The sequence below is a fragment of the Seriola lalandi genome, unplaced genomic scaffold (genome assembly GCF_002814215.2).
Source record: "Seriola lalandi dorsalis isolate HSWRI2012SDOR001 ecotype SW California unplaced genomic scaffold, Sedor1 jcf7180002054355, whole genome shotgun sequence".
Lineage (NCBI taxonomy): Eukaryota > Metazoa > Chordata > Actinopteri > Carangiformes > Carangidae > Seriola > Seriola lalandi.
Genome location: NW_019524908.1, coordinates 111,721 through 131,545, shown reverse-complemented (window position 1 = coordinate 131,545; position 19,825 = coordinate 111,721). Strand labels below are relative to the sequence as shown.

General features: G+C 41.0%; 1 protein-coding gene across 2 annotated transcripts in view; it reads right to left on the bottom strand.

Moving 5' to 3' along the window:
* ssh2a (slingshot protein phosphatase 2a) overlaps nt 1-13,101 on the bottom strand; it is a 29,700-nt gene extending 16,599 nt beyond the window's left edge. The window contains exons 1-2 of one of the 2 annotated variants that reach the window (XM_023408158.2): nt 12,911-13,101; nt 10,084-10,127 (exon numbers count right to left, since the gene is read on the bottom strand). In XM_023408158.2, coding sequence (XP_023263926.1) covers nt 10,084-10,127; nt 12,911-12,973 — 107 coding nt within the window. In that variant the 5' untranslated portion in view covers nt 12,974-13,101. Of the gene's footprint in view, nt 1-1,438; nt 1,977-10,083; nt 10,128-12,910 lie in introns of those variants that run through there. The other variant, XM_023408157.2, reaches the window with a different exon arrangement.
* Between the last annotated feature and the right edge of the window lie 6,724 nt (nt 13,102-19,825).

Sequence of the window (19,825 nt, the reverse complement as noted above, 5' to 3'; positions counted from 1 at the left end):
AGAAGGCCAGTTCTCATGCAGGGCACAAGCAATTACTGACTGCACGAAAATGTTACAAAACAACAGCAAAAGAAACACACTAGAACTAAATAAACTGATTTTGTGGAAAATTGGGTAATGTTGATTTGATCATCTTTTAATCCAGTTGCAGTAATTTATGCATTGATTTCCTCCTCCCCTAAAATTTGCTAAGCTTATCTGAGCCAACTCCACATGAGAGCTTGGAAACACTGGAAGAGACTAGCCTTTGATCTGTCCTGAAGGGCAGACTTGTCTTCACCGCATAGACAAGTCAACTAAATCCTTTTACATCTCACAAGCAAAAAGAAGCCTCTGCCTCACTTTGTCTTGATGTCTGGAGACACTGTAGATCACAGATAAGATCATTGCAAGATACATTAAACGTAAATCCCTTACATCTTGACAAAGACAATCTCCAAACATATATAATATTTACTTCACTCTACTGACCTGTGGGAGGCACGGCTATAGTTAATTTCAGAGGATTTGTGTTTTTAGGTCACAAAATGTTATCTGATCAGCAGTCACGCATGTGAGCATTAACAGTGTAGCCTACAAGTTACAAGGAGATCCACTGTCATAAGATACATTATCTTCAGATAAGTCAGAGACCTCGGCCATTAGCATGAGTTCTTAGTTTATGGTTAAACACATTTCAGACAAAAATAGAGAAAATCTTAAAATTATTGCTGTTTTTCTTGTTCTGCAGGCTTGTCTAGATTATTTTTCTGATTTGTTTATTTAAGATTACATTCAAAGTTCTTAATTTCCAACTTAATTACAGTTATAATCATCACTCCAAGTGCTCACATCTTGAACAATGTCCCAGCCTTGGACAAACAAAGACACCCCATAAAAACTCTTGATATGGCCCTCAGGTGATTTATGTTGGCTCAGTAATTCATGAGCAATGTGGCGTCCCAGCCGTGTGTCTGGACCTGTGAAACAGGTAGGATGATTCACGCTACATGCAAAGCCATTATGTCTTAGTAAGGTCAAAAGGAAGCATCATCATGAGTAAGAGCCTGCAACGTCACCAGGAAATACATTTGACACTGATGTTGCAAAACTGTTATAAATGTGTCAGCTTACTCACAGTGTTGCAAGTTTGTCACCTTATTCCTCCTATCTCCAAATATGTTCACAAGCATTTAGTCCATATTTAAATGCAGTGCTAACAGTCTGACTGTCCATAATACAACAAATCAATTTCATATACACAGAGTGAAGTTGTACTCATGTGTTATCGGGTGCTGTAGTTATCTGTAATCTGAATGGAGACCCTTGTACTTCATGGCACCTTCACTGTGTTCCTATTTTATATACTTTTATACATTTATTAATGTGAATTACTGTATGAAAAATTCTCAAATACAGTCTTTTATCCTCTAAAAATTGCCTCCTTTCTCAAACTTACAGCTGGTTGATCTGATTTTTTGACACCACCGCGTCGTCGCTGAAGTAGGGCACCATCTTAGCCCCGCAGCAGGAGCAGAAGCTGACCGCCGACGAGGTGTCGGAGCCGGACACTGCACCGAGGGTCATGCCGGCGTGGGGAGCGCAAAGGGAGGAGGGTGTCAGGTGTTCTCGGTCCGAGAGAACTTTTACTCCTCTCCGGCACTCATGTGCTCCGGCATGGCGAGGAGGCGAACAACTGTCTTCCTTCGGGTTTTAATGGTCGTAATTCAGTAGAAAATGACGAAATAGGCTCCGCAAAAAATGAGATGTTTCCAAACCGTATTTCTGTTGCAATAAATTAAGAAGGGCAACTAAATCAAGTATATTGTTTTCCTGCTCCCGACAACAACGCCCGGCTGCCCGAGATGTCCTAATAACGCGAAAGCGAGTCCCATTTTAAGTAACTTTCCGTACCGCTTTCAAAACATTATTTATCGCTGTTACAAAACACAGTACTCTCAACCATGTACAGTACTGAGACATATGTGTCGGTCAAACTCTGTCCAGAGAAGTCATAAGAGGGTGGAGTTGGAGACACGTGTTTTTGGGAAAATCAGGGAGCCAATGAGGACAACGGGGAAGTACGACCGCCCACACTCCCGGCACCTCTGCATCGACGTTTACAGGGGCAAAACCGTTTGTATACAAAGCTCCATGCAGGTGTTTACTCCATCAGGTGACCAGACAGTTGAGTGCCTCCTTCCCGATAAAAGGGAGTGCTTATCAGTAAATTCCCTGCCTGTAGTGTTTGGTTTAAAGTCTGCATACTCTTGGTACTACATGGCACATGGTTGCGCATCGATGATAGATTATCAAACTGTAGGTCAGGATAATACGTTTAGTAATCCTAATAATTCGTTAACATCGTTAGAATAAACTGCTGCCCAACAGCTGATTGAGTGTCCTGGTTCAACGAAGTCAACGGAGGATGTGCTCATTAAGCTAATGTAACTGAATCAATTAAACCCACATGGGGCTTTTTGGTTTGGCAGTAAGCTCTGAGGAGACTTCACTTGTCTCCTCTCCACCCTTCTCTCCCAACACACAAACCTTGTGCCTGGGTTACATAAGGAGCAAGAGCAAATAAGAAACAGGCAGAGGATATGCAGCCTGAGCAGCAGCAGCAGGAGCAGGCCTGTAGTATCTAGGTATAGTGGAGATACACCGGAGCCTGTCTTGTCAAGAAAGTCTGGGGAAGAAATGACCCCTTCACATTAAGCTCGTCAGTGGATATCGAGTATCAGGTGACATACTCCATGCTGTAAGATGGACACAATGTTAGGCACATTTTATAGCCTACTAAGCATTTTATGTTTTACAGGCGTGCCAACATATGTAAAGCTATGTAAGCTGACAACAATTTGAAAACACTATAAAACTACAGCCCCCCTCATCATATTTCATACCATCTTGTGGCCTAAATTCTAAACTAAAACATCTGTAGCAAAATGACCTCTATGCAGTGCAGCTAAGCTTTATAACAATGTTTGTAGGAGGTCCGCTTTATGTCTTGGCTGTTGTCCAGTGCAGAGCAGTTATCAATAAGGAGTAGAAAAAATGGAAAATAGGGTAGTATTAAATGTGCTGTTATACAACACACATTTGGAGTGTTCACAAATTTTCCAGTCTATTGTTACTAACTGTATTCTGCACGGTATGCCTTTGTTATAGGTCTATGAACTCTCCTGAGCTGAGGCTGTGGGGAAACTGGAAATAAACTTGCTATTGATCCTTGACTGACTGACCATCCTGTATGAAGGCTGAGGCTGAAGATGGATCAGATTAATAATTCCTACTCAATGTGTCTTGATACATTGGGTAGGAATTTTTGATACCAGACTTTTAACATGTATGCAGTCCACAGACACACACTTTTGGTCAGCTGTAGTTTTCCACTGCCACCATAAACTTCATGTTCTTTTGTTGTTTACCTTTCTGATAAATACTTAATGGGGAAATCAACAAATTATGCATAGTGACTCTGTTTCTAAATGACCTCAAATATATTTTTCCGTACTGCAGTTTCTTTTTATTTATCAGCTGACATGTACAATGGCCGATGTATCAGTTTAGCTCTAGTATTAATACAGGAATATCAATGGAAAGATGCTGAAGCACTGAAATCTTCACAAAGTGTAGTATTAGTAAAGAGATCAGGAGAGTCCTGAATATATGCTATAATCTATAATCTTACATAGTGATGTCACTAATCTAACTCTCCAAAACTGAACTCTGCAACAAATACTAAAAGTTAAAAATCTAAATTTTTCATGACTTTGGGAAGTTATTTCTGCTTAAAACTTTAATTATTTTCTTCTGTTTACATTTCATAACCCAACAAAAACAATCCATGCATGGCTCATTTTGAGTGAGAAAACATCACATAGAAATTTTCAAAGATGGTTCATTCTAAATATTTTCCCAAATAATTAAAGTTCTGTGTCAGGAGGCTTTTCCTTCTTCACTGGACATTTTCAAGAAGACAATGAATATGCAGCAGGTGACTGTGCATATTTAACACTAGACTCCACTGATTACATCACATATGAAACAAACACACCAACACCTGTACTCCTGCCGTCATACTACACTTTACCTCCTCTCACCTTCCTAATGACAAGTCTTGCATCACAGGGCAGACTGTCCAGTGAGCCCTGTTAGTAACCGTAACCACAAAATCCACACGCACCCATCGCTCTTGTCATGTGGTTCTGTTTAGTGTCGTCAAATTTACCAGCACTCAGTAGGAACTTATGTCTGTGGGCTGGTAACATGAGAGTCTGTTGTGGTGTTTAGCTGAGCCTTGGACAAGTTGAACAGTCTTGTTCCGCTCTATGTCTTTGTCTGTCACTTCATGGGAATGGGCAGAAACATGCAGGTAAGCAATGCTATAGTTAGGGAGCTGTGTATATTTAAAGGTGCATGTATGTTTGTGTTTGCAGGCAGCTAGCTGTTTAGCATGTGCTGAGCTGGAAAATAGGCTGCTGTTTGCACACTCTGCTACAATAGAAGGCCCCACCAGTTGAGTCTATACAACTTTTACAGCGATATATAGCACATCTAACCTGCAGTATGATTTACTGTACCTTGAAAACAAACATCCATCTTCCATCTCAAAATGCCAACCATTTCTGAAGGAAAAGAAGTATGATGGAGTTGTAGCAGTGGCTAAAAACATTGGCCACAAAACCTTCAAACAAACAATGTGAAAACACTTTTCAAGATTGAAAACAAAGCAAAGAACAGCCTGGACTACAACGCCTTAAGTTCAAATGTTTGCCGACTACTCAGCCCACTCAGCTGCGATAGGAGCACTTAGCCTTGGAGAAACAGGGAGCCCTCTTAACAGCCAAATAAGACAAAGACAGATGTGTAAGCAGAAGTAGCCTTTGTACAGTAACCAAACATGCACTATGCAGCTAAGAAGCACTGGATAGAAATTACGTTCCTGGTTTTAAGCCTTATAGAAGTAATGTTTCCAGTGTTGGGTCAAATATGTGGAAAAGATACATTTTCATGTTGGGTGATTTTGTTAGGATAATCCTGTGTCCATACTATGGAATGACACGTTGCATTTTAAAAATATTATTCTGTGGTATGTAGTATGTGCATGTCACTTATTTTACTTACTTTTACCATTTATACCACAGAATCAAGAGAATGAGTATACAGAAGATAAATTATAATTCTTATATGCTTTCCATTTTAAGTTGTAACATGAGATACACTTAGTGAGCGTTTCATGATTTCTGCAGGAAGAATTACTGTCATATTTTGCACACACAACGTCCTTTTGTGCACAAAATGCAGCATGTACAACTTCGTGCCCCATATACAGCCTCTCCTTTTTTGGTGGGAAACTGATATACTGTATATGCCCACATAGTCACTAATCTAGGACAGGGAGTAGTCCTTGTTTTAACAGCAGGTGTGAGAAGACAGAAGGCAGGTGTGGTATCTAGTGTTGGGTGTAAATGACAGAGGAACACCCTATAAACCTAAAGAGGCATGTCTCCACATGATGCTTAAACAGTTTGCCCTCAGGTTGGTGTTCGTTACTGCACCCTTCCCTTCTTGTCCCATTAGCAGCACCCATTAAGGTGTTGGCTTGATGAACCTGCTCTGCTTGTGTTCATCTGGATCAGCGCTGATGCACAAGTCCATACTCTAACATGGATATTACAGTGCAGGAAGAGACTTGTAAAGCAATTTATTTTGACCAGTATCCAGTCAGAATGAATTTGGTTCACATGCTGATGTTAGCTAATGCTTCACCCTGTTTCTCACAGAGATTCACATTCAAATTCTTCATAACGAAAATCAAAGTGCTTTTTATTACTATTACTCTAAACAATCAGCCTACACTATGACAGAGACCTCTGCTCACATCCAATACCATGACCTGTATTGCATTCTGTAAAAGGAAAGGCTTTACAGTTGGGAAACAATGCACAAACAAGGTCAGAGAGAGAACAACTAAACACCACTCTTCTTTGTTCACAGTCTCCTCCTCAGCCTAGTTTGACTACATTAGGTACAGTCCACTGACACAGGCCCAACTCAGCAGTAACTTCTCCTTCATATGGGCCCTCTACGAACTGCAAGTCAAACAGAGAAGAGAACTGAAAGCAAGGGCTGTCATTTTGACATTGACATTTTAAGTGGGCCATTACAGATTACAGATACAGTTTTCACAATACTGGTGTTGTTTAACAGCAATAACACCTTTTAAAACCCATTTCCTGTTTCCATTGTTTGCCCTCAGCTTTTTGTTCTTAAACAGTTTGTGTTCTCTACAGCTTTTTACTTGGGAAACAGGTGCAGCACTAAGACGTTCTGCAAAGAAATCATATTAGTGATCTGAGAAACATAAAGGCTGAACATCACTGCAAAAAGTGGAGCCTGAGAGACAACAGGGTTCAATTAACTTCAATAAACAAAGTCCAGTAAACGTACATTTTGCTTTCTCACAGGAACTTTTTGTGTTTAATTTTTTATTCTTCTCTTGTTTCATTGTTTTACTTCCGTTTTATGTCTCTGTTCAACAGTAAGTCTCATGCCCTATTTTTGCAATCCCATGTCATCCACCACACTGAAGATATTCTTGTGCACAGGGCTTAAAGTGAATAAATATTTACTGATGAATAGCATGAAAGGTGTATCACCAGAAATTAAACACAGATTTCACCATACAAACAATATGTTTCACTCTTGTGATCCTGCGGCATTTTACAGCTGTGCCATGTCACCTGATAGCCCTGCAGACACTCAGATTATCAGTCATTTTTACCATTTTCCAAACATTAAAAGATTCACAGTGGAAAAAACCATCAAATGTTGGTTTTTTAACTCTGGACAGAAAAAAACTGTCTAATACTGTCCTTGACAGTGTCAGTCCTGAGGCAGCAGTGTGTTGCAGAGATTCATTATTGTACTGCAGTAACATTATACTTCATCGGTGGTGCAGCGGGTACAGACAGCTGTTTGTGTGTGTCTGTGTGAAAGAGATGGTTACAAAGAAAGAGAGAGAATAAGAGAGAGATACAGGGTGTGAGTCAGTCAGTAGTCCATTAAATAAGGGAAAAGAGACAAAGACAATGGAGAAGAGTGATAAATTGAGACAGAGTGAAAATATTACTGCACTGCTACAAAAACCAAAGCTCCCCTCAGTCTCACTGGCCCCTAAACCATATACTGGCCCGTACTGCTACTTGAGCCCATATGTAGGGTGGGGAGGAGACAATTAATTGGACCTCAGCTCTTATGTAATACGCATTAGGGGTCACTCAGCAAGGCCCTTCGCTGCACCCTGCATGTCAGAGCGAGTGTGTGGGTTTATGTTAACACTGAGCAAATGGCAAGCTACAGAACTGAGCCAAATGGTAAAACAGGACTATTATAATGTTAGGCATATGGGGAATAAGCTCTACATGTGTGTGTGTGTGTGTGTGTGTGTGTGTGTGTGTGTATATACATCCATGAACATGACTTCACCAGCTGCTGCTGGTCTGTTGTATTACCTAACAGATAATTGGGACCACATGTCCTTCTAGGCACTATTGGGGTGCGTTAAAAGCTTGCAGGAGTGATGTCATGTTTCACTTATCAAATATCTGTGACATTGCCCAAAATCCTTTCTAGCATGTTCCACATTGGGTTAAACTCCACTCTCTTACTTTCATGCACTATAGGTGCTGAACACAAAGCAGTTGGCTCATCTTGGACCAGTTGCAGTCATAAACTGAAATTATTATTATTATATGGTTTGTCTGGGTTTCAGTATTATTTCTTCCGCCAGTGAGGTCATGTTCTCAGACTAGTTTGTCCATATTTTGGAGAGAACAACATCTCAGAAACCTGGAAATGAACAATACTTATACAATACTAATGCAATTTTTTTTGAGAGTGAGGCAATTGGTCAAGGAAGAAGTGATTTGACTTTGGTGCCAATCTGTATCCTTGTGTGGTTTCACTAGATTTCTGTATTGTTAAATATCCAGTATTGTAGATTCAGCATAAGCACACTTCTACCACCCACCACTACATTTCTCTGCTCCACCAGAAAGCTTTGGAGGAAAAGACCTCTTAAAAGACACCCTACATGTCCTTTATTGTGACTGTTGTCAGAAAGTGTCAGTTGTAGATGCAACCAGCTCAAGAATTGCTAATATTATGGTTTCAATAGCAATGCATGTGTGCAGAATAAAAGATTCTTGGGCCTGACAGTTAGTGTACAATACCCTGCTGTGTGAATGAGCTCCTGAGCAGATTTTTTTCAGATGCGTTTGATTTTGCCAGGCAAGGTCTTGCTAGGTCCATGTAGTGTGAGGTGGTCCCAGACACACATGAATGAAATCTAAGAGTAATCCTGGACCTTGGCTAAAGCCCAAAGGTGAAGAAAAAGACCACTGATGCAGTAGAGAAGAGAACTCTGCTTCAACATTCAAAGGTGAGACAACCCTGGTACAGACTGGCAGGTAGCTCATTGAGATTCTGGACTCCAGTTGAAATGTTTTTATCTGTTGTTATATACAGGGTTTCTGACAAATATCGTATAGTTTGAGAGAAGAAATCAGTTTCACTCTGTATGTGATTTGATGTCTACAGCCTCCTGACTGGAGGGCAACATCACTCAGACTTGCCTGCAATGGCATCACAGGGAAAGATATCAAACTGTCTTTGGCTCAGCTGAACAGTAGGAGTGCATCTGTCAAGTCTTGCTGAAGCATGTCATTGACTACTGTATTAGACAGCACCAACAGTTATAACAAGTGGTAGCTTAAAAATATGAGTTATTACTTACTATAACATATATTAAAAGCTTAACACAGGAAATCAAATGACAAAGCCTGACTATTTGGACTGCACTTCAAAGCTTAGATTAGTCAACAAAAGCCCTTTACAAAGTCCATTAAAGAGGGAAAGGCTGTTTAGGCTTTGATGTTCCACTCCCTATTTAATGATTGTGTGTGAATGTCTCCACAGACAGACTATGGTGTAGGAATAACCTTTAAAATGATAGGCTCTGTGTGAGCCTTCACCACAGTGAAGATACGTTTCCATGTTCAATAGTAACTGGTTATAGGCATTTATAAAGTCAAACACACACAAACATAAAGCCTCTGTAAAGTATGTGAATTTCATTCAAATTCTGTAGAGGGCCTTGGCCCAGGATCCTGCACAATGACAAAGCCACCTGAGTCATCTAAACAAAAGGACAATAACAGTGGTGACGTCCTTGTCTTTTATGAGGATACAAATACACACGTCAAAAGTAAATCATCTACTCAGCTACAGCCATATGGGATAATCGTGCAAATCAACCCCAGCTGTGACATCAGTGAACCGACATAATATTGACAAAAGTACTTACAAAAACATTATTTATTCACAGCATGAAAACCTGTTGAAAAAGAAACAAGACTGTGCCGAACAAGTTGCTTTGGCCTAATCCTCAAATGACATTGGGAATTCTACTGTGGGAAAAAAATGCACAAATATGTATAAATTTGCACATTAATTAACATTAATTAGTTGTACTGAGATATTTGTGTTTACTAAACAAAGTTATAAAAAGTGGTGGAGGAATTATTATTCATGTCCTTTACTTAAGAAAAAGTACTAATACCACTCTGTAAAAATACTCCATCGTGTTATAATGTTACTCAAGTAAAAGCATTTAAGTACTAAGTATAGTACTTGAGTAAATGTACACAGTTACGTTTCACCACTGGTTACAATAGCTTTGAAATTCAGTATTTTCTCTTTGATACCACTGTTGTGTAAGGTGCTCGTGACAATGCGAATCTGGTGAATATAGACTTTCTGTTGACAACTGTGTCCTTATAGCAGGGGTCTTAATGGAGGAAACTAAACTTTACAAATGGAAAACACAATTCAAGTGGACTCATACTGACACAATTCCTTGCATTAATGGTTAAAGAACTTTAATGCATTCAGTAATTGAGGAAACACTGTAAATCTGATGTACAGCCTCCCCCTAGTGGCCTGGTCTCAACTTGCAGTTTCTACAGATGCTACTGAATTGAAGAGATATTCCATGAAACTGAAGACAGAGTATGACAAAACAAGTAGAGGTCTCACCTCCTTGGCTGGGAGCGGCGGTCATCCTCACCACTGCCCGACTCCTAGAGAGACAGAGGATTAGAAAGAAACATCATCAAAAAACAGAAATTAATATTCAATACCTGTGTGACTTCACATCAGCCTTGGAAACCAGCAGCTAACATTTCAAAAATAGCACACTGTTTCACATTGACCAAAGAGACTTGGGTTGCTATTTGCATCATATGCTGAGTCAGACTCAATTAACCTTGCATTAAAAGAGTGTTAAACTGGCTGGCAGCTAGGCCAGCTACATCAAACCTTTCATCTGTGACTTCAGTCACAAGGCAGGGCCAGCGTGGTATTTTAACTGAGGCTCAGAGCATGGACCAGGGATAAGGCTGAAACAGACTGTGTGTCCATGCCCTCCCCACTCTGTATCTCTTTTTCCAAAATGCAATCATCCTCCCCCAATACTGCAACCAGCACAGTTCATCTCACACACACACACACACACACACACACACACACACACACACACACACACACACACACACACACTTACACACTTTTAATCCCGGCCTGTTTTGGTAATCCCTCACAAAAGTCAGGGAACTTTCTGTTTGGCATCAATCTCTCGATCCTGGCCAATACACAACATACATGCAAAACCAAAGAAACACACTGTACATATGGACCCAAAGGATATATATACATGGGACAATGAACAACAATAATGAAGATGGTAATGCTGGTGCTGATGAACGATGATAAAAGATGACGATGGATGAGGAAGATTAAACTGAAAGCCAGATGCAGTAGGTCAGGAGGAGCGGAGGCTTGAGGAGGACGGATAGAGTTCATCTATTCCTGTGTCCGCAACCACAGATGTGATTAGGCGTGGAGAGGCAGCTGGCTGAAAGATGCTCTCTGCATCATCAGCCCAACAGCCTGTCTTCAAGACAAAATATGGTGACACAGAAGAAATAGGACTCCATGCATAGACTCAAACCTTCCCTGCACACATGACAAAATGCCTAGCTCAGCAGATTTCAAAGGCAAATGTGATACCAGTATACCATTACACCTCGGCAGAGCACTCACACACACTACTGATGTGATGTGCGTATACTTCCACTATGTGAATAACCCAACATACCATAATAAGCCTGGCCATGCTTAGGGTATAATGCACAGGCTGATCTTCATGGTTGCCATGCCACCGCATAGATGTGTAGGGAGTGGTCTTATAGCCAATGAGAAGAAGGGATTTGGTGTGCTGCTAGGCAGATTACTGTACACTACCACTGTAGGGTGTCCATTCCCCACTGTGTTGAAGGCAAATAACGCTGGCTGCATTAATCGATGGGTCAATAATCTGTGTTAAATTTGTGAAAGTGCTGCTAATAAGCTTAGGGGGCAGCATGCTTGAAAAAGCCTATCAAACATAAACTGTATATATTAGCAATGGCATTCCAGCTGTGCCTCTCATGATTGTTGATCTTTCTTTTAGCAGCTCATTCACAGCTCTTTCCTCCACATACTGCTCTGTTCTTCTGTCCCTTTCCCAGGTTCCTGTCCCCCACCCCCGCACCAGACATCTCACATGGCTGCTTCCCATCAGGAATGGGTCTCATGACAAGCAGCTGGTAACCTCAGCATGGGATTCTTTCACTGCCTCAAAGGTACCAACCATCACTTCAGGGTCTCAGAATTATAAATTCATCTTATATCTTAACTCATGTGTGCTGTTTCTTTGATCTGATACAGACTGGTCCGAGATTTTAATGGACATGTGTTCAAATGTCGCAAAAAGCAAATAATCAAATCAAAGCTCTGAACTGTAATGGCATCAAGAATTATGTTGTAATTATGTTTTTGTGTGATGTAAATGACTCAATTCATGCTGTTTTTTGAAGGTTTTCATCAAATTTCCACACTGCCAGCTCGGTTCTACAACCATTCCCATTATACGATTTTTATGTTTATCAACAAACTTTCTGCTGGGGATTTTCCTAATCCATTCACCATAATTTGCATGGCTGTCCCATGTGATTCTCCATCGGACTGGCCTTGATACCTGGAACACAGTCAATCATTGCAAAACACTGAGGACAGACCAACTTAAGACATAAAGTGTGTCTTTTAACATGTAGTCATGGGTGAAAGCATCATTATTAGAGCACAGGTCTTATCTGTGGCTGCCACACCACCACCACCACCACCACCACCACCTGGATCTGTGTCAAGAGCCGGACAGCAGACATGAGGAGCCTCAAAGTGTCAGAGGGGATAAGAGGACTGTCCCACTTCGTCCAACAGTGTCTGACAGGCCTGTCACATTAACCAGCTTTCCAGGCAGCTCCTCTCCCTTCACTGTCAATCCACTGACCAGTGGTAATAGAGGCCAATTTGTATTTGTGCTGCTCACACGACATGGCAATTCAGACACAAACACAGGAGGCAGCATATCATGTTTATAACATTAGAGTAAACATAACCAATTACGATTTTTACTGCTAATTCAAGCATCGGTTTAAAAAACTGTTTGTCAGACGGCTAGTCTAATGCGACTCCAGGTTCCTCTGGGAGGAAGTGAGCTGTAACTGCTAACATCATCTAGCTAAGTCTGAGTTAGTTTGTTGAGCCAGTTAACTTGGAGTTAAGTTGGAAGACAAGCCTGTATCCCCCTGCTGGACTGTGAGAAGCTACTTTCAGGGTGCAGTATGATGCTAGCAGCTAAGTTAGCCACCCATATGCATCTGCCCTGAGCGGTGCAAACAGGACTAGCGTTTAACGGTGGTCAGGCTGTGACAAGACTTAACGAAACTGAGCCGAAATGTCAAACCAGTTCACGGACACTTACAGACACACAGGGGCTGGAGGTAGTGCTCGGTGTCGGCGACCGCTGGACGGTGACCAGCGCCATCCCGGCTGCTGCTGTTCAGACCTCCCTCACATCGGACAGTGAAGCGCCGGGACGCCAGTCATTAGTTTAGGCAGAAACTACAGTACGCCGAGCTCCTGAGGTTATTTCTCTGGCCGTTGCTTAGTTGCCCCGCTAGTGTCAAGTTCAACAGAATAAAAAAGCACATCCGGTCTTTTCCTTTTTCAAAATAAAAATTGTATTCAGGAAATGCTGAATTACCTAAAACAATACATTATTAAATAATATATATGAGAGCTTAAATTTAAGTGTGTATTTATAAACCCTTAACATAATGAATCTGGTATTTGTGTTGGTCTTAATAAATTAACCTCTTTGGAGCGAATAACTCTGTGCTTTTATTTTGGCAAGTAAATATCAACTTTCGATATTGGCTTTCCTAACCCCGGTTGGCTTAATACCACTGTCTTGTCGGTGTCATGCGCATGCGCTGTAACAACCAGCTGTCAAATGGGTTTGCTGGGTGCTTGATGAATACTTACACTCCCATTCATCCAAAGATCACTACCAATCGATCAATTAACTGAAAATAAGGATTGATATTAAACTGTAGCTACAGTGTGTATGTCTGTGTTAGTGTGTGTTTGTGTGTGTGTGTACTGAGGTATTAGATAGGTGACATACAGCACCATGAATAATGCATCACTATGTTCTTGTCTGCTTCTACACATGATATGCTGCAGGACAAGAGCTGACCTTACATCTCACTGCTTCCATGTTTTTCAGTCACCCACCTCTCCTGGGAGATGTGATGTGGTGGTTGGGGTGTGAATGCAGGGGGAGGTGTGTGTGTGTGTGTGTGTGTGTGTGTGTGTGTGTGGAGGAGAATGGTGAAAGGAAAGTCAGACGAGGGTCACGAAGGAAGTGAAAGATGAGAGGGGCTATATAGCACCCTAACACAACCCATATCTCAAAGAGCCTTGATGTCATATGTCAGATCAGAAAGCAAATACATTTCCCTTGACTTTTCATGGTCACTGCACTTTATCAAATTTTTTACACAATCAGAGTAGATGTTCTGGGATGGGGATAAAAAGGACGGTGTGGATGGATGTGTAGCTGAGGTCTATACAAGGATAGGGGGCTCATTTTGATTCACTCCATTGCATTATCTGGGTCATTGCCTCCTTCTCTCCCTCTCCTCCCCCTCTCCTCCATCTTTTTCCTCCTCTTTTCCTTTTTATTGATCATCCAATAAGCCTCAGTGTTGAAAGCACAGGAGAAGAAGAAGAGAAAGAGAAAGAGAGACAAAATAAAACAAACTGATTAGGAGGTACTTAGGTAGTGCAGAAAGAAAAAGCAGTGATTGCCTTACACTTGAAGAGCATGAAAGGAGTGATGAGAGAATCAGAGATAGAAAGAGGAGGTAGAAATAGAGAAAGCACCGGGCAGAAATGATTGCAAATAAAGAAGTGACAGCATGATTGATGACTCCCGCATCCTCCCCCCTCCATATCCAGCCCCACAGTTTGGGTGTAGCCCATTAGGCCTGATACACACTGTCTGTGTGAGTGAGCAGCTGTGTATGAATGAATCTTCCTCTATTTGTTTTCAATTTAAGGGGTAATATCCCGTCTCTGCTAAAAGTGGAGACAAATTGTGTATTGTGCATACGTGTCCATAACATTTTGGCAGTAGGGAAGACCTCTCTTAGCTGGAAACACAATATCCAAACAATTAGCATTTATTACAGCAAGATGGATGACAAAAGAGCGGATGAAGAGGGAGTCATACAGAGGGCAAAAGAGGAAGAGAGAAAAAAATAGATCCTCTGCAAACAGGTAACCAGAGCAGGCAGGAGGAGACTGAGGAAGCAGGTGTGAAGGAGAAAACAAGATTAGGATTAGAATAGAGGATGAGGCTACTTCAGGGACTTATGCCAGGACAGAAACAATGGGACTAAAGGCAATCCTCCTTATAATTAAAGCTCTGCTCCCCATAAGAGACTAGATCACAGGCACTGTGTGTGTGTGAGTGTGTGTGAGACAGGTAGATTGTGTATATGTTAGTCTGTGTGGAAAATAATAAAGTAAAAGAATAAAAGCAATAGGTAAATAACAATTTGAATCAATTTTGCCACTTCAGCCAACTACAGTTTAATGTGAGCAATTATGAAAAAGGTGCAAATGGAAATAAAAGTTTAAATGTTCAGTAAGTGATTAACTGACATGTTCCATTATTCTGATACAAATTCACTCGGTGAGTTTTCCTCAGCCAGTCTGGGCTGGTTTTAGCAAAAACGTCAAATGTAATTTAAGGATGATGTCATCGTCCATTGATTTAATTTTTCTTCCATCCTGAGTCCACACCCTGATCATCTCATTCACCTCCTCTCTGTGGAGCTCCAGTCCCCCCAGTGGTCAGTTCTCCTCAAAACAAGCTGCTCTGACTCTAACGTCATGATACTCCTTCAAACCAACAGGGGGGGATATGACCCCATTAAACATAAAATCAGCTTACACTGGAGACTACAGTTTAGATGAGGAGAGGCTTTTATAAAATGGAAGAAGCATTTGAGCAAATCCTGGCCAAAAAATTTATAGTTGTGACATCTTTTTTGGGAACTCCAACAGAGGTGCTCTACATGCTGACATTAAACTGCATACACTGTTCTAAAGCTTGTATCGCTTGCATATCTTCCATGCACCCTCTGACCATTTGACTATTCATTTGACCACAGTGGGAAAGTTGGTAGCCTAACACATGAAAGCAGCTATATGTAGAGGTAATAGGTAATCTATTTTATTCAGAACAGCTGTTAATGTCTGCACTTACCCATTATTAATTCTATGAACCACAGTTGCGATCACTCTTCTGTGACCTATGTAAAGAGGGTCTGTTGATCCACAGTGTAACTTTACACAGACCTTCAGTGAAAATTAATAAAGAGGGTTCTTGTCCACATTAGAAGGTGAATAGCTTAGGATTTGTGGAACACCTTTAAAATAGCATATTACACACAGCACAATTAGTAAAATTATTCACACCAGGAAAAACTACCAAATAAATGACAAATTCATTCGTAATACCCTACTGGGAAATCATTAAGATTAATAAATTAGTCTGCACACCACCACGTGTTATATATATATATATATATATATATATATATATATATATATATATATATTGTTTGTCTGTGTGGGTCATTTGCTCTTGTCAATAAACTAACGCGCAAAGTTGGAAAAGACTTGGATAGTCTCAGTCTCACGTTGCTTCATTCCATGTGAGAGTCTATTAAAAACAGAGCATGGATGTAAATAAACAAAATACTTCTGTAAATATTTTGACTCAGGACAACGTGAATATAGTTCAAGAAAAATATTTCTGTGCGTGGAATCCTGCGCGTGCATGGTTTCATACATGTGAATTTTTCAGAGTGAATTCTACGCAAGGCTTTGGTTCATGAGGCCCCAGGTGCCCTCCCCTGTCAGCTGATCCACACCTGCTGCAGGTGAATCAGGTAGGCTACAGGTTCTGGGCGTCGATCAGCGCTGAAGCTGGTCCAAGGAGGAAGGACGCCGACCGTCAACCTGGAGGCATGGGGTCGCATCCGCGGTCACCCTAAGGTACATCACACAGGTATGTTTGTGAGTGTGTGTAACAAAACAACAAAACAAAAACCTCAAAAACTGTGCACAAATAATAAAAACTTCAAACGCTGCGTTAACCAAACTCGTCCGTTCGCTTCGATTTCTCCGTGCGAATTTCCACGATTTCCAACGAAGAAGAAACAGCATACGTATGTCCAGGTGAGCCCTGGGGTTCAGCTAGCTAAGCTTAGCTAGCTGGAGGGGTGTTTTGGCTGCCTTTGTTTCACTTGACATCATCTGAGTTTCTGCAAACTGCTTGTAATTTTTTATTTTATTTTTTTATTTTAATCGCTCATTTGCACATCACGTCAATGACCTCATGTCTCCGTGTCGTAGTCGGCGACATTTGTAGTTTGTCCCCTCTCACTCTCAGATGTGGTAGATGGGGAGTATTCACTTCTATCTCTGTACAGAACTAATGCTCCCAAATAAACCACAGTTCATTCATACTACTGTGAAATCGTTTAGAATAATAAACTGCACTCCACCACCACGTGTGTGTCCGCTTTATATTGGTGTCCATATATATGTTTTCTTGTGCTTTCTAGTAGTGCATGGTCATCATATGACATACCATAAACACTGAAAATTGAACTCCCACATTCATAAAACAAGAATAATGACTCCAGATTACTAGATACTATTAAAGATCACTTCACTCTCTCTTGCTCCTCATCTTTCTCATCTCATCACCTGTAATGAGAAGACAACATATCAAGAACCTCTCAGTGTATCTTGGCAACAATTATATGAACTAAGAAGGCAGGAGAAGCGAGCAATAGAGAAAAAAGAGAGAGAGGGAGAGTGTGTTAGAGAGAGAAGAGGCCTTACTCTGCAGAGATAAGATGGTATTCTCCCTTCGTGCAAAATGAGTTCATTAGGGGAGTGAGAGACAGCCATTGCAGGGAATCAAGGTTTCTGTGTGATAAAGGGTGGGAGCGACAGATTGGAAGGAAAAAAGAGTTTCATTTCCTGTTCTTCAGAGGTAGCGGCAGTATCAGGGGATCAGCAAAGAGGCTGGGTGGAGGAAGAAATGGAGAGACAGACGGGACATATGGAGCAAGTTAGAAAGGTAAATGCCAGGATTTTTCCGTCAGAAATAAAGAGTGACCCTCTCGATTGCTGTCAAAAAATATTTATATTAAAAACTGAGGGGAGACAAGCAGAAAGGCAGTTGAAAGATATGTCAAACTCAGCTGCTCTCTGGAAAGTGGAAAGTCAAAGTGAACTCCTGTGATGAAGTATGACGGTTATCATAGTGCAAATGAGATCCCATGGGGAGTTTATTAAAAATGACGGAAACCGTACACACATTTGAAAATGAGAGTAGGCACATAGATATACACAAAATCATACAGTCCGGGCTGGCTTGCCCAAATGAAAACAAGAAAGAGAAATTAAGAAGATATGAGAGTTAGAAGAAAGAGATGAAATGAGCTGGAGGCCTTGATAGACACCCGATAGTGAAAGAGGCTGGCAGGCAGGCAGCCAGACAGATGCTGAGATGACAGGTACAGCAGAGGTGGAGGGATACGCTGGCTGTGCTGCACTGTTTAATATAGATCAGCAGTGATAATGCGAGGCAGGGAACACAGGATGTGTCCGTCAGTCAGGGGAAGGGAGCTCAGAGGAAATTGCCACAATAAAGCGCACACACACACATATATAGGAGAAGCCCACTGGCACACAACTCGGAGTGTGGATGCACACAAGGTATATGCACATCCAGAGAGGTGCAATTAAACTAAAAAAATAAATATCCATACTGAGTTTCATTTCAAACCTGGCCGATAGAACTGCTGATGTGTGGAAAGATTAACTGCATGCTGAAATAATGAGACTTCTCTAAAAGTTTCTTGGCTACCTCATGGTATACTGCAATCACTGGCTACATAATATATAACTGCACATTTGTTGTACATTGGCTACTGCTCACATGGCGTGAGTTGAAGATTGTCCTTTCTTTATGTGTGAGTCTGCGCATGAACACAACTGGACTGTTTGCTGAAGCTGCTGATTGCAGATTTCAGTTGTAGGATTAAACAGCGATGACAAGGAACCATCATGTTGTGCACCTAAGTACACACACACACACACACACACACACACACACACACACACACACATACAGATTATGTGCTCTGCTGAAACCTTTGATCAAGATGGGACTCATGTTGTTGTGTCAGCCTGCTTTTAAATCAGTCAAGTCATAATACAGACTGAACATGATTTTCCATAACTGAGTATGCTGTAATTGTTTCCATATGTTTTGCACAGATAAAACATTGCATCCCAGATGTTGTCCTGTTTCACTCGAGCTGCATGCCAGATCCGAGCTGGCAGCTCATTACACAGTCACTGAGGACAGCTAATAGAGTTGTTACTCTCTATAAACACAGTAACGGTAAACAGTGACAGACAGAGCAACCTCACAAGCAGCTCCACAGTGCCCATTTGTTACTTGGATAAAAACCTACTGATCTAGTTCCGCAGGTTTCTGTCTTGTTGTCAGAACAATTTATTTAAAAAAAGCAAATGATGTAAAGGTTAGTCATTTCCCTCTGCTGCTATGGTATGTAGCCATTTTAAAACTAGTTGTATTGAATGAAAATATGGACGAATACTACTCATCTAAGAGGGAAATCACTTAACTTACCCCTTTAAGAACTGCCAAGACCAGACCAAAATGCTGGCCAATGTGGGCCTTTTGCATCTATGTATTATATAATTAATTAACCACCCGTGCAGAAATGCCTTAAAAGGTTTTGGGATTACTTGGAGGCAGCGTTGCCATTACAAAGTTTGTCCAACAGAGAGGTTTCACTGTTTTGGCTGTGGCATGTCCTCCTCAATGCATGCCTTCATTACAGAGGGTAAATATGTAAAAAATGTTTGAGTATCTTATGTGTCTGTGTCAAATCCCACATCAGTCTGGCTCTAGTGGTGATATTAAATGTTATGCAATAGTAGATCCTTTGGTCAGCTAGTAATTACAGCATCAATTCAGGCGTGGTATGTTGTGTATGAAAACACGTGTGAATGAATATCTACACAGCTGGTCCATAGATTAATATCAATATTGTAGTTAAAAGTATATTGTAGTATATTGCAGTAGTATATACATTTTACAGTAAACATCTTTGACAGTTATGTTCATTATGTTTCTAGATGACTGGATAAGAATTCTGACCTCGTGTTAAGTCTGGACTGACAAATAAATACAACTCACAGATGACAGAGG